Below are 16,390 nucleotides of genomic sequence, written 5' to 3'. Positions count from 1 at the left end.
CCTGAATGTAAATGGACTAAATGCACCAATAAAAAGAGAGAGTCTCGGACTGGATAAAGAAACACGATCCGTCTATATGCTGCCTACAAGAGACACACCTTAGACTTAGAGACACAAACTAAAACTCAAAGGATGGAAAAAAATATATCAAGCAAACAAAAAGCAAAAAAGAAGAGGAGTAGCAATATTAATTTCTGACAAAATAGACTTTAAACTTAAATCCACCACAAAGGATAAAGGACACTACATAATGATAAAGGGGACAATTGACCAGGAAGATATAACCATATTAAATATTTATGCACCCAATGACAGGGCTGCAAGATACATAAATCAAACTTTAACAGAACTGAAAAGTGAGATAGACACCTCCACAATTATAGTAGGATACTTCAACACACTACTTTTGGAGAAGGACAGGACATCCAGTAAGAAGCTCAGTAGAGACAGGGAAGACCTAATTACAACAGTCAACCAACTTGACCTTACTGACTTATACAGAACTTTCCACCCAACTGCTGCAAAGTATACTTTTTTTTCTAGTGCACATGGAACATTCTCTAGAATAGATCACATACTAGGTCATAAAACAAACCTTTGCAGAATCCAAAACATCGAAATATTACAAAGCATCTTCTGAGACCACAAGGCCATAAAAGTGGAAATCAATAACAGAAAAACTAGGGAAAAGAAATCAAATACTTGGAAACTGAACAATACCCTGCTCAAAAAAGACTGGGTTATAGAAGACATTAAGGAGGGAATAAGGAAATTCATAGAATGCAACGAGAATGAAAACACTTCCTATCAAAACCTCTGGGACACAGCAAAAGCAGTGCTCAGAGGCCAATTTATATCGATAAATGCACACATACAAAAAGAAGAAAGAGCCAAAATCAGAGAACTGTCCCTACAACTTGAACAAATAGAAAGTGAGCAACAAAAGAATCCATCAGGCACCAGAACAAAACAAATAATAAAAATTAGAGCTGAACTAAATGAATTAGAGAACAGAAAAACAATTGAAAGAATTAACAAAGCCAAAAGCTGGTTCTTTGAAAAAATTAACAAAATTGATAAACCGTTGGCCAGACTGACTAAAGAAATACAGGAAAGGAAACAAATAACCCGAATAAGAAACGAGATGGGCCACATCACAACAGACCCAACTGAAATTAAAAGAATCATATCAGATTATTATGAAAAATTGTACTCTAACAAATTTGCAAACCTAGAAGAAATGGATGAATTCCTGGAAAAACACTACCTACCTAAACTAACACCATCAGAAGTAGAACAACTAAATAGACCCATAACAAAAAAAGAGATTGAAAGGGTAATCAAAAAACTCCCAACAAAAAAAAAAAAATGGGGGCAAAGTTTATTTCAGACAAAGCGCTGAGATAACAGTTAAAGTCAGGACTATCCCAGGTAAACCAGGACATCTGGATAATATAGACTTGGAATGTCGGAGTCCTCTCAGGCTGCTTCACTTCCCCATCCCTTGTCATTTTTACAACGGTCACTACCTTGACCTGACCTGCCCATTTCATGCCCTAAACATACTTGGTGCAAACTTGGGATTCATTGCTCTGATCCAAGCGATAGTGTGGTTCCAACTATATCCATCATGCAGGGCAGGATAATAATCACAGTTCCCGTTCACTGAGCACCTACTGTATGTTTGACGCCAATCTCTAGTCTTCACAACAAATCCATGAGCTAGATATTATTTCCACATTATAAAAGTGGAAACCTAAGCCAAGGCTACATGACTAATAATGGAGGTGGATTAGCACCCAAGCCTGCATTCTTTCTACTGAACAATGACTACATATCTAAAAGGCACATAGAGCAGAATTGAACACAGCTCTGTTCATTCTGTAGCCCTGGTGGCATAGTGATTAGGAGCTCAGCGGCTAACCAAAAGGTGGTAGTTCAAATTCACCAGCCACCAGCTGCTACTTGGGAGCCATATGGGGCAGTTCTACTTTGTTTTATAGGGTCACTATGAGTTGAAATTGACTCAATGGCAATGGTTTTTTTTGTTTCGTTCATTCAAAACCTAACTCTGACTTACTTATTCATTTATTCAAAGTATTTATTGTCTGTTATATACTTGGCTCTGTGCAAGGTGTTCCAGTCTAGTGACTTCAAAATTGTGCAGATATTGTTATTCCACTCATGACGCAGCAACAAAGTAACTTGGATACGAAACTTCAGTGCAAACTTGAAACGTTGCAGCTGTAGGCCGCCACCCCATCCCAAAGCACCCAGCATTCTGCTACTGCCTCATATATCATCCCCTATTCCTTTTTTTTTTTTTTTTTATTCCAGCAAATGACAGTTTTGAAAACACGATCATTCTTACATAAGAGTTTCATGACAACCCTGTGAGGATACAGAACACTTTTTAGTAACCACAATGTACACAGAGGCACAGGGAGCAGAAGGGTCTCTGGCTCCTTGTCCATTGTCCTGTTATTGCTGCCTCTCAGGAATCTGGATTGGAGAAGAGAGACTATGTGACTTAGAGCCTCTCCTTGTACAGGAAGCCTGTCCCTGGAGTCTCTGGCTGCATTAGCATTCTGCCAGCAGCTACTGTAGGTAGGAACATTGTTGCTGTCCATGACCAGGGGGAATAATCAGTCAGAGCTATTCCTCGGCTCCAAACCAGCCAAAGTAATTGGGTTTAATTTTAAATTTTTTAATGGCTTGGAATTAATAGAAGCAGCTGCTGCCACAGTGTGTGGGTGTCCTTCTCCAGAAGGCACAGTTAAAAAAAAAAAAAAAAAAAAAAAAACCTACATATAAAATAAACTCTGAAAAATAAACAAGAGTGTGTAGGACAAAAAAGGTTAATTCAAGAATCGAGCAGTGTTTTTTTGTTACCAAAAACTCAGCTGGCAATATGTAGCACTGTCTCTCTCCTCCCACCCGTAGTGCCCATCAGCCCCTGATAAGATGGTAATCTGATTAGACACCGGGGTGTAAAAATGTGTTGCCTGTTTCTGAGCACTCCCTCACTCTCTCTTTCTCCCCCTCCCTGTGACTCACCAAGAGATTAGCTGTGACAAAGTGCGGAGAGAGATAAGAATAGATGTGCTGGTGACAGAAGCACTATTATAATTATTTGGGGGAAGGTAGGATTAGAATTAGGAACAGGTCCTGTTTGTCTAGGGAGGGTGAATTTATAATGTGGACGTCTATGCCAGGCACCTGGCTGTGCCAGACACCAGAGAGGAAAAGGAGGGGAAAATTGGCTCAAGCCAGGTGATAAGCTGGGTTCTTACAGCCAAATGTGGACTAGAGACTATGTGTTGGCATGGATGACAAACCAAGGTTCAGATGCCCTCGTGAAGGGAAGAGGAATGAAATCTCACTTCAGTTTTTCAGATATGCCTGGGAAACTGGAAAGCAGGTTGCTTCCCACCCCTGAGTTGATGAAGTAGGGGAAGCGGAATGCTATTTCTGCAACTCAAATTGTTGGATGAATTCCAGTTCGCACAACCTTGGTGTCATAGGAAGAATACGTGTTTAGCATTCAGACAATAGTGCACAGTACACGTGTAACACTACTGGTAGACAGTAGGTACTTAATATGTTACTTTTCTTTGAGGATTTCTGAGTGGCCCTGGGATACCCTTGTTTTTCATACTTCCTTTAGGACTTTCAGAAAGACTGATTCTTTGTTTTCTCTCTTTCTAATTTGAAAAAAAAAAGTTTCTGTCCACTGTCAAGAAAGAGCCTGGGGTTGTAACCCATTTCTCCACATCTATATTTTCTGCTTGATTGGAGAGGAAATCAGGGCTTCTCTCCTTCAGGGCTCCCAAGGAGGGCTAGGGAATGCTGTTTTCAGAGCCATATGTACTCTGTTGTTGTTGTTAGTTGCCATAGAATCGGCTCTAACTCATGGTGACCCCACATAGAACAGAACAGAGTGTTGCCCAGTCCTGCACCATCTTCATGATCATTGGTATGTTTGAGTCCACTGTTACAGCCATCATGTGAATCCATCTCATGGATGATTTCCCTCATCTTTGCTGTCCCTCCACTTTATCAAACATTATGTACTTCTCCCGTGATCAGTTCCTCTTGATGATGCATACAAAGTAAGCGAGTTGAAGTCTCAGATAGTATTCTGTGATCCATAGAGTTTTCATTGGCTAATTTTCAGAAGGAGATCACCAGGTCTTTCTTCCTAGTCTGTCTTACCCTGGAATCCCTGCTAAAACCTGTTCACCATGAGTGACCCTGCTAGTATTTGAAATAACTCCAGCATCATAGCAATACACAAGTCACCACAGTATGACAAACTGACAGACAGTTGGTGGATATACTCCATTAGATTTTGGGTTTCTCCTCTTCCTTTGATCTCTGGTGACCTCCAAAATGATGTGTTGGAAATTTGGCTGAAGGATTTGGGGAAAAGGCAGAGAGGATAATAATGGGAGGGGAACCATTCATTAACTTATTATGTCATAAATTCACTCACTTGTTCAACAAACATGTACTGAGCTTCTCTTCAGGGCAAGCTGTAGATTCACAGATGAATCAGGCACACAGCAGCATCTGCAATTGGTATATGGAGCAATTAGTTCATCCTAGATTTGCTGACAAAGACTTTAAAGAGGCAATGCCATTTGAGCTGGGCTTTACATTTCTACGTAGGGATGCACTATGTAGAAAATATGGGAAGAGCAATTATATGCAGAAAGAATAGCAGTTAAACAGGTGTGGAGAGTTTTGAGAACGATGGCAGTGGGTTAATGTATTTATAACATGACTCCAAGTTTCATATGGAGCGAGCACAATATACATATATTGATGTGGCTGAAATGGTTTACTCTAATTTGATAAGTTCATTGAAGTTCACTCACAAGTATATTTGTTCAATCCATAAGCATTTTTAGCACTTTCTCTATGCAAAGCTCTATATAGGTTCTGTGGAACCAGAGATAAACAATATATGGTCCCTGGCCTCAAGGAGAGCTCAGTCTAATGGTGAAGAAAAGCACATGTTCAAATTGATACAATGAGATAGAGACTCTAATAGGAGGTATATATGGTATGATTGTGAATGTGTTGAGTATGTACGTGCATATGTGTGTGTGTGTTGTGTGTGTGTGTGTGTTGTGTGTGTGTGTGTGTGTGTGCTCGCTCACCCACATGTACACACATAACTGAATCTGAGGATGTGAGTTGCAGGCCTCCCTTACACATGTTGATGTCCTCCTCAGTCATCAGAATGAACCCAGTACAGTGGTTGTTTCAAGAGTGAGATCACGCTTTAGACTCTGAGTTTTGAGAGTACACACCCCAGAGCCTGGGATCTTCCTGGGTCTCTGGCAGGATCAGGTGTTGGGCTGTTTCCTTTCTGGAGTTCTCTGGGGAGTTATGGACAACCCGCTTCTCTTAAAAAGGGCTCTTGACCCTATCTTCACTTTCATATCTTTAGGATAATAGGAATAATTGGATAATAGGATAATAGGATTATTCTGAAGATTAAACATTAGAGGATTGTTGTGGAGTTAAAAAATCCATTGCCATCGAGTCAATTCTGACTCATAGTGACCCTATAGGACAGAGTAGAACTGCTCCATAGGGTTTCCATGGCCATAATTTTTGTGGAAGCCAACTGCCACATCTTTCTCCTGCAGAGTTGCTTGGTGGATTCAAACTGCCAGCCTTTTGGTTAGCAGCTGAGTGTTTAACCACTTTGCCACCAGGGCTCCTTTGAAAGGAGTTCATACATTATAAAGTGCTTAGAACGGCTTGGCACATGGTCAATGCTATATATACATTTGCTATTAGTATTATGGAGTCCCTGGATTGTGCAAACAGTTAACACTCTTGGTTGCTAAAAGATTGGAAATTTGAGTCCCCCCAGAGGTGCCTCAGAAAAAAAGTCCTGGTGATCTATTTCTAAAAAATCAGCCATTGGAAACCCTATGGGATATAGTTCAATTCTGACCCACATGGGATTGCCATAAAATGGAGTCAACTCAAAGGCAACTGGATTTTATCAGTATTGTAATAATGATCATCATTATTGTTATGTTGTTTCCACTGATATTTCAGACTATCTGTGTTAGATGGGATTGAAAGTTTGCCTTGTCTAACCAAACACCAAGTACAGGAACTTCTTTATGGCATCCCTTAAAGCTTCCCATGCTTGTACTCCTCCTATAGCACAGACCTCTCTGATTTACCTTCAGCTGAGTGCTAGAGTCCCTACTTTATACTGAGCTAAAACCTGCCTCTGATTGACCTTCTGGTGTGAATCTTCTTTTTCATTCTTTTTTTTGCTTTTTAATAAGCAAGTATTGTTTTCTTTGTGCCGTCACTAGTAGGAAAGAGGTGACTTGATTCCTGCCTTCAAGAAACCTACTTACTTTTTGAAGAAGGATTCATTCCTTTCACTTTTGTCGTTCATTGTTAAGAGACAAACTTGGTGATAAAATTATTTTTTTATATCATATGTCAATGTAGAAAAAAATTAATGAAGACTGAATAGTCAGAGAAGGCTTCAGCTAGGAGGTATGTTAAAGAATGGGCATTTGTTTATACATTCTTTTGTTCATTAACCTTCCATTTTTAAAAAATTTAAACTTTTGTTGACATTCTACCGTATGCCACATCTATGATTAGGAGTTCATCAAGTAGGCAGGATGGAAGGGGAGGCAGTCCAGGCGAAGGAAATAGCAAGTACAAAGACAAGGAGGTATAGCACAAAATTGTGTTTAGGGAGCTGTGAGTACGAATAATGCATAGAGTTCAAGGAGGGAGTGGCAGGTGATGATGCTGGAAAAGTAGGCAGACCGTGGGGAGCCTGTGGCCACATTGAAATGTGAGGATGGGGAGGCATTTGAAGGGTTTTTAGCAGGAGGCAGGAGAGTACTGGTGAGACCTGAGCTTTTGAAAGATTTTTGGGAAGCAGAAGGTAAGGATATAAGTTGGGTGACAAAGGGACAAAGGAGGTTGGCAAGACACAATAGGGCTTATGAGCACAGACTTTGGCATCACGCTAGCCTGGGTCCAATACAGGTTGTGACCTAAGGGAAGTTTTTTTTTTTTTTTAACCTCTCTGAGCTTCAGTGTTCTTCTCTGTGTAAAGTGGATGTTAATAACCCCTAGCTCATTGGGTTATTATGAGGATTAAATTACAATTCATGTAAAACACTTATTGATGCTTAAGACATAGTTAGAGCATAATAAGCAAAACAAAAGGGAAAAGAATGAACTGAATTCCAATTAAGACATTTCTCCTCCTTAGTACTAGCCCCTTTTGCCTTCATTCTTTGTGGTACTTTCATGAATTTAGCCTGCTGAACCTTTCTCAAATGGATTTCTGTTCGAATTCTCAGCAGTCTGGAAAATCCAATCCCTGAGCAGCATCTCAGCTTCCCTGAATGATTACCTCAGGGCCCATTACCTTCACTGTGTCTGCTAATCAGGTTAGGCTCCCAGCCCACCCAGGAGAGGAGGTGGGACAGCTGCAGGCATTAGATGAATTCTCCTGATAGTACTTAATCAAATCTGGTGGAGAGGCAGGCTCTCGGAGTCAGGATGCTGAACTTGGCTAGAAGAGCAGAAAACTGGGGTGATTGAATTTAAAGCATGCACCCTGGTGGAATACATGAGTAAATGAAGAGTTAAAAACATCGGTGTCAAGCCTAAAAGGCCTTAAGACTATAGGAATCACCTGTGTGTGAAGAAGACATGCTCACTCTGGGTTCCAGGAGACTTAGACCTCTGAGTCAGGGCCTGGAAGGCCTATCTCAGACCATCGGCTGAAGTCCTCAAGACCACGTTCACTGGCATTATCCCCAAAACTGGAACCCTGATCCTAGCTTTTTCTACCAGTCTCATATTCCTGCCTCTTCAATCGCATCACACATATAGAACTCCATCTTTCCTCTATACCCTCATCTCTGCGATATTCTTCTCCTCTCTCTCTAACCTTGGCTGCATATTGCTCTGTTACCTCTCCAAAGCTGTCCACCTTCTGTTTTTCGTTTCAAACTCAGTTCCATGGTTAATAATCTCTTTTGGATCTTCAGTCTCTTAGTCTGTCTCTTTCTGTACCACTTGTCTTAACCAAACTATGCTTGGTACATGTTACTTAACAAATATTTGTTGAATAAAACAAAGAACTAAAGCCTGACTCTCCTGGGAGACACTGTTTCTCCCACTGACATCTCAAGAACTGCTCGTTTTCCTATACCCTGTGTACAGAAAGATCAAGAGGGGCCAACTTTCCGCCTCACTGCTCATGACACTTCCAGGCTGTTATTCCTGTACTTCATCACTGGTAGTGCCAGAATTTCAATATAACAAGGTTTTCCGTGGCAATCTGGCTGGAAGGAGGAGTGCCTAGAGAATTTGTCTTAAAGCTGTGTTTGCATTACAAGAAGACTGTTGTTACTTATATGTTTATTCCATGTGGCTTTAGGAGTTGTTGTTGTTGTGTGCCCTCAAGTTGATTCTGACTCACAGCAACCCTACAGAGCAGAGGAAAACTTCCGCACATGATTTCCTAGGCTGTAAATCTTTGGGGGAGAAGATCTCCAGGTTTTTTTTCACCTGCGGAGCTGCTGGGTTGGGTTCAATCACTGACCTTTCTGTTAGCAGCCAAGCACTTTAACCATTGCGACACCAGGGCTCTTTCTTTAGGAGTAGGAGGCTAATAGCATCTATTAGTGGGCCTAAGTTCACCCCCAGACATCCCTTGGTACTGCCACTGACTTTTTTTTAAATTGTAGCTTCAAGTGAAAGTTTACAATTGTCAGTTTCTCATATAAAAACTTAAACAGGTTGTTATGTGACCCTAGGTGCTCTCCCTACAATGTGACAGCACACTCCTCCTCTCTACCCTGTATTTCCTGTGTCCATTCAACCAGCTCCTGTCCTCCTTTGCCTTCTCATCTAGCCTCCAGACAACTGCCCACGTAGTCTCATGTGCCTACTTGAGCTAAGAAGCGCACTCCTCACCAGTATCATTTTATGTCTTATACTCCAGTCTAATCTTTGAAGAGTTGGCTTTGGGAATGGTTTTATTTTGGGCTAACAGTCTAGGGCCATGACTTCTGGGGTCCCTCTAGTACCAGTCAGACCATTAAGTCTAGTCTTTTTACTAGAATTTGAGGTCTGCATCCCACTTTTCTCCTGCTCCATCAGGGATTCTCTGTAGTGTTCCCAGTCAGGGCAGTCGTCGGTGGTAGCCAGCACCATCTAGTTCTTCCGGTCTCAGGCTGGTGGAATCTCTGGTGTATGTGGCCCTTTCTTTCTCTTGGGCTCATATTTTCCTTGTGTCTTTGGTGTTCTTACCACTAACTTTTATGTAAAAAAAAAACCTTGTTCTTTGTGGCTTATGCTGGGTATCTCTACCATCCAGTCCTCTTCCTCAGCACTTTTAGGTTCTTACCCATCTTAGACTCCATGGTCTATTACTTTAGCCACTATTTTTGCTAATGTAATCAAATCTGTCCTGCTCTCTACATCTGTGAAACTACTACCCTGTCCTTCTTCTGACGCTCTTATCTACCTCTTGGATTGACACAACCATGGTATTTCACTTCTTAACAACCTTCAAAGGTTCTCTTTGATTTTCAGAGTAGTGTCTTAATTTGTTAACGTGGTTTATGCAGTTTCTTTCTAAACTGGCTGCTGCCTTCCTTTCCAGATACATTTCTTACCAATCCCCTTCTCACTCTTTATGCTTCAACCATGATGAATTCCTTATAGTTCCACCATTTTACATTTTCCTTTGCCAACTGGCCTTTGCACACACTCCCATCTGGAGTGTGAAGAAACTGTGGAGGAATGATAAAGGTAGCAGACTTGGAATCAGACAAAAAAATCTGAGTCACAGCTCTGCCATTATCTAGCCTGGGATCCTGGGTCAGCTCCTTAACTTTTATAAACCTCCAAAACCACAGCTCCTATAGAGAAACAATACCTACCTTGACAATTACTATGAGGATTAAATCAGATACTGAATGAACTCTATACTAGGTACTCTCCTTCCATTCCTTCCTTCCTCTTTTGCCCCATTTCTCCCTCAATCCGCATTCTACTTTTTCTTCTTTCCTTTTTGTCATCCTCTTTCCCTCTCTGCATACCACTTAATATTTGGGTGGGATTTATAACATCCAGGGTTTTAGGCATGCAATAGAACCCACTACGATGGGACATCACAGGAGCCGTCTTGTGCTGACCATTTGGTGTCCACATCTTTTGCTTTGCACAAGTAAAGCATCAGTACCATGTAACTACTGCGCTTCCACCAGATGCCCACAGCTTCGTCTAGCAACCTGGCCACGGCGGAAGCCTGGCCTTTCTCATTTGGCCTCAGAAAGACACCAAGGTAGAACAAGATTTTGCAACAAATCCTGTCATGTTATAAAGCTATTTGATCTCTTAACAATTTTCTGTAGATTGCTATATCTGAAGCCAGTACCATATTGCTTTCTTAGACCTCATATCACATACTCTCATTCTCATACCTACCCCCATCTGCCTCTGTGCACCTTGGCACCTTAGAGTGCCGAGCCACTACAGGTGAGCCTTTCATTCTCTACTCACTGTGCCAATGCCCCCCTCCCCTAAAACATCATTGTCCTTAAGTAACTTCCAAATTGAGCCTGATGGATAAGATTCATGAAGTTGTCAATTAAAAACCAAGAATTAGTACAAAATGTGTAATCTAAACTGGCCTGGAATTGTAAATAAAGCATCATGGAAAAGGCAGAGATTGAAATGGGTTTTGTGGGATTAATGGGGTTTGAAAAGACAGAAATGATAGGTATTCCCTGCAGGGAAATGGCATGAAGAGTTTGGATATGGTAAAACATGTCAGGGTGCACTGAGCCTGGTGGGTTAATGTAAAGAAGTGATAAAAACTACAACTAGAACATTCTTCCTTTTCTTATGTGTGTGTCTCAGTGTTCCTTTCTGGAGAATGAGCATGCTGACTTAGCAAGATTGCTCATACAGAATATTTTAAAGGAATAGTTCCCAAAATTATTCTGTGGAAAATTAGTCTCATGGAGTTCTCTGTAGAAAAATAATAATAATAATTTGGAGATATATTCATAATGCATATTAGATCATTTAAAGTTCTGAATTAGTCTTATAATAAAGAAACCTGACTTTTCTGGAAAAAAGCAGACCTCCCCTATTTATGTCTCTAAAACAGCACATTCTTTATTTCCCCTCAAGGCACCTTTTTAGTGTCCATAACTATAATGTCTATTTTTTATTTTGTACGGATTGCTCCCCTACTAGAATACAGAAGAGAGATACTACCTATCTTATTTACCACTTTATATTGAGAGTCTAGCTTGATGCCTGGACACATATAATAGGTAGCCAGAAAAAGTGGCTGACTGAATAAATAAAACTTGTACATCTTACCGGAAGAACTATATGGTGCCTGGCTATCACCAATGACCGCCCTGACAGGGAACACAGCAGAGCCCCGGACAAAGCAGGAGAAAAATGTAGAACAGAACTCAAATTCATGTAAAAAACCAGACTTAATGGCCTGGCAGAGACTGGAGAAACCCCTGAAACTGTGGTCCTCGAACATTCAGGAACTGAAACCATTCCTGAAGCCCACTCTTCAGACAAAGATTAGACAGGACCATAAAACAAAAGGAAGCTGTGGTGGTGTAGTGGGAAAATGCTTTGGCTCCTAACCAAATGGTTGGTACCTGAATCCAACAGGCACTCTTGGAAACTCCATGGGGCAGTTCTGCTCTGTCTTATAGGGTCACTACAAGTCGGAATTGACTCGACAGCAATGGGTTTGGTGTTTTTTTTTTTTTTTTTTTAAATATAAAACAAAAAATAATACACTTGAGGAATGTGCTTCTTAGTTCAGTCAGACGCACGAGACCAAATAGGCAGCTCCTGTTCAAACGCAGGATGAGAAGGCAGGAAGGGAGAGTGACTGGTCAAATGGACACAGGGAACCCCCCGGGGTGAAAAGGGGCAGTATGCTGTCACATTGTGGGGATTGCAACTAATGTCACAAGACGATATGTGCATAAATTTTTGTATGAGAAATAAACTTGAGCTGTAAACTTTCACCAAAAGCACTATAAAAAAGAAAAGAAGAAAAAAAACTTGTACATCTTTAACTTTGCATTTTCTAAAAAGTCGATAAAGGGTTGGGCTAGAAGTTGAAGGCATGTGCTGCCTTCCTTCTCTCTCTCCACCATTCAGAATTCTTAATGTTATAGTTTTTCTCCTGGGCATTTATTCTATGTATTACCTTTTAAAGCTTTAATGATTGTATGATATGCCAAATTTCTTTGTATCTTTCAGGCAAAGGCTGCCACCTAAAAATGTTTACTACTACCGCTGTCCAGACCATAGGAAGAATTATGTGATGTCCTTTGCATTTTGTTTTGATCGAGAAGATGACATTTACCAGTTTGCTTACTGCTACCCGTACACATACACTCGTTTCCAGCATTACCTTGACAGCCTGCAGAAGAGAAACATGGATTACTTCTTTCGCGAGCAGCTGGGCCAGAGCGTGGTAAGGCCTGCGCCGGATGGGGATTTCATTCAGCATCAGGCAGCCTTGGGGTAGTGTCTTAGCAATGGGGTTTTTTTCTATAGAGTACAAATGATGAATGTTGATGTTTTATAGACTATATGCTCTGGGACTTTAAAGAATTATTTTTGTTTTGTCATTCGTTGCTGTAATGGGCACCAGGAAGTTACAGGATAATATATGAGACAGATGATTGTCCTTCTGAATGAAGCTGATAAAACTCTAATAAAATACAGAAGTTCTGGTGAATCCCAAAAATTCTTAGAGAAAAGAAGAAACTTCTACTGGGTGTTATCAAAGGCATGAAAGCATTTTATGAGTGTGAGCCTCTGAGATGAAGAAAACATTTGTTTCTTAGTGAATCCAACTTGCCTGTGGTAAAGTTTGCAAGTGATACGTAGTCTGTTATAACCTCAGTCTGTTCTGTCTCTGTGCCATCCATCAGTTCCCAGTTCCTCTTCACTGCCCAAGGTTTAGTTCTCTGGGTCTGGAAAATCCAGTCTTCACTTGTATTAGTTTCCTGTTGCTGATACAAAAAAATTACTACAAACTTGGTGGCTTGAAACAACACAGATTTATCATCTACAGTTCTGGAGGTCAAAAGTGTGGAATCAGTCTCAATGGGCTAAAATCAAGGTGTTAGCATGGCTGCATTCTTTCTGGAGGCTCTAGGAGACAATCCATTCCCTTCCCTTTTCCAGCTTCTACAGGCTGTCTGTAATCTATGGCTGGTGGTTCCCTTCCATCTTCAAAGTCAGTAATAGTTGGTCAAGTCTTTTTCATGCAGCATCACACTGACACTGACTCTCCCACCTCCCTCTTTGTTGTATTTTTACACAAATAATGTGCACATTGTACCTTTTTGGCCAACTATGCAACCCCCTTGTGCCTTATTTTCCTAGGCATGCTATGCACATAATATGTGTGGACATATTATTTGTGTGGGCATGTTATTTGCCAAAAAATATGGTACTTCAAAGTACCCTTGGGATTATGTTGGATAATCACCCAGATAATCCAGGATAATCTCCCCTATCACAAATTCCTTAACTTAATCACATCTACAGTGTTCCCTTTGTCATGTAAGATAATATATTCATAGGTTTCAGGGATAAGACATGGACATCTTTGGGGTAAAAAAAGTAGGAGGGCATTATTTTGCCTGCTACACCTTCCTTCTTTCTTTTCCTTCCCCCCGCCCCCACCCAAACCAGGAATATGAAGTTGTACTTCACACTGAGTGCAACGTATCATAAGTTTTTCTCTTTGTTTCTAGCAATATTTTGGTTGCTAGTAAAGAATAATCAGGTGATAAGAAGTGTGGATTCTTACCACTCTTCAGGAAGTGTGGATTGTGCCTCTAAAATGGGCGTATTAAGCAGTCTTTAAATGTCCCAAGTGAGGATACTGACAGAATTGGCAGAAGATACTGTACTTGGGAATGTGGTATGTGATGATGGAGAAATGGACTCTGCCTACTCTGCCAACTCTAAGTTGAACTCTGAGTTCAACTTAGAAGAGGACCCCACTTCTAAATAAAAGTTTCACAGCTGAACTATTTAAAAGACATTTGGTCTGGCCTGGGATACCCAAAGAGAAATAAAGATGGCTTGGGTCTGACTCAGACACTCGAGAGCCGAATCTGGTCTCAGAAGCTAGTGGTGGTGATGATGTTCTTATAGTCTGAGATTCTCTAGGCTCTAAGATTTTGTTAAAATCTTCCTTCTACCCTAACCCTCTTCCCAACAGTGCTCCTGGGAGGTGCTGTGTGTATCTGGTACGTATACATTTTGATCTAAAAATTGGGACACATGGTGTATCAGTCAGCACGCTAGCAGGAAACAGATGGCAGACTCAAATTAAGATAATTTGAAGAAGGTTTAATAAATGGGCTATTTACAAGGTGTGGGCAGTGTGTAGGAAAGCCACAAGTATAGCGTAATTCCCTAGGGCTAGTAACAGCTCAAAGGATGTGAAGGAGGGAGTTGTTACCAGAACGCAGTAGCAGGGAGTCATGTCGCGGGCCCCTTGAAAGGAATAGTGACCTTAAGTTGAGGAACACAGTTTGAGATGACCCCACAGGGAAGAAGCTGAGGATATAAATACACAGATCTCATTCTCTTGCTTCCCTTTGATCTCCTGCTAGGTGTCCTATTGGCCAACCTAACTGGAAGCCATAGGACAAGGATGTAATTCATACAGATCTGCCTCCCAGAGCCAAGAAAGGGGTGGAGAAGGGTGGAGAGTGGATATAGAGGGGCAAATAGAAAATATCAAAGACACATGTTCTGAACAACAATATATTACTGGGGACAGTGAGATTATTTGAGATGTCAGAGAAATTCTGACACAGATGTTTGCCATATATATGACATAATATGGTTTAAGAAAATGAGAAGTCCATTCAATACTTGTGACTTTTAAGGGCAGGATCTGTGTGTTTCGTTTTTGTGTCCATGCCAGCTTCCTCCTAGATTTATGCCAAAAAGAATACAGATTTGTACTGAATGTTTATTTAGTGAATGATTGAAGGAATGAAATTAATTAAAATGTATGTCTGGAGGCAGTGTGAAGAGCAGAGAGCACCAGAAGCTGATAGGAGGGGTAATAAGATAAGTAAGGTTGCCAATAACAGATACCTAAAATAACTAACAACTTAAGCGAGGTAGAAGCTTATTTCTTTCCAGTGTACAAGTCTGTTGTTGTTAGTTACCATCGAGTCAATTCCAACTCAGTGCGACCCCGAATGTGCAGAGTAGAACTGCTCGGTAGAGTTAAGTTGAGCACTTAACCATCTACATCATTCAGGGACGGCTGGAAAATAAACGTCTACCAAACCAAAACCAAACCCACTGCTGTCAAGTCGATTCTGACTCATAGCAACCCTGTAGAACAAAGTAGAACTGCCCCATAGAGTTTCCTGTTGGAGCAGTGGTTAAGAGATCAGCTGCTAACCAAAAAGTTGGCAGTTCAAATGCACCAGCTGCTCCTTGGAAACCCTATAGGGCAGTTCTACTCTGTCCTATATGGTCACTATGAGTCAGAATTGACGGCAGTGGGTTTGGTTTTTGGTTTGGTTAATCTTTACAGAAACAGACTGCCACATATTTTTCCTGCAAAGCAGCTGGTAGATTCAAACTGGCAACCTTTTGGTTCGCAGCCAAGTGCTTTAACCACTGCATCACCAGAGCTTTTTCCTAGAAAGGTAACAGTCTAGAATTAGGCAATCTACAGATGATATTGTGCCTTTCCTCCTTAAAAGCCTCCTGGAATTCTTCAGCTTTCTGCTCATCCCTAAGGTGTGGCCTTGAATCTCATGATCGAATATGAAATTCTACCATCACGTCCATGTTCCAGGCAGCGGGATGAAGGACATAGGGAAGAAAGGAGAAGCAGCAGTTATGTGGCACTTTCACTTGCATCCCATTTACTAGAACTCATGTCCACCCTTAACTATGGAAATGATGGAAAATGAAGCCTTTATTCTGGGTAACTGTTTCCAGTTAAAAATTAGAGTTCTATAGTTATGGATGAAGAGGAGAATGGACACTTAATCTCTGCCACAGGAAGCCTGAATTCTGCTTCTAGCTCTGACACCAAAATAATTCCGTGACCTTGAAAACTATTTCACCTTTCTGGGGACAATTTCTTCATCTAGAAACTGAGCCAACTGGGTTTGAAGATTTTCAGATTATTCTTGGAGGAATTCCTCAGTTAGGGAAAAAAAATAATTTGAGACCTTGACCAACTTCAGACCCTGTGAGAGGCGCTGTGGGGATATATAAGTAGGTAACACAAGTTTTTGTGGACTTCCAGAAATGT

The 16,390-nt window shown here is 41.0% G+C and overlaps 1 protein-coding gene across 2 annotated transcripts in view; it reads left to right on the top strand.

The window, feature by feature from the left end:
* Window positions 1-16,390, top strand: part of AGBL4 (AGBL carboxypeptidase 4) — a 1,457,453-nt gene that overhangs the window by 854,212 nt on the left and 586,851 nt on the right. For both annotated transcript variants that reach the window (XM_023549621.2, XM_010591301.3), the window contains exon 4: window positions 12,334-12,550. In XM_023549621.2, the coding sequence (XP_023405389.1) occupies window positions 12,334-12,550 (217 nt within the window). The remainder of the gene's footprint in view (window positions 1-12,333; window positions 12,551-16,390) is intronic.

Source organism: Loxodonta africana, chromosome 3 (assembly GCF_030014295.1).
Source record: "Loxodonta africana isolate mLoxAfr1 chromosome 3, mLoxAfr1.hap2, whole genome shotgun sequence".
Taxonomy (NCBI): Eukaryota; Metazoa; Chordata; class Mammalia; order Proboscidea; family Elephantidae; genus Loxodonta; species Loxodonta africana.
Note: the sequence above shows the minus strand (reverse complement) of the source record. Positions and strands in the feature narration are given on the sequence as shown.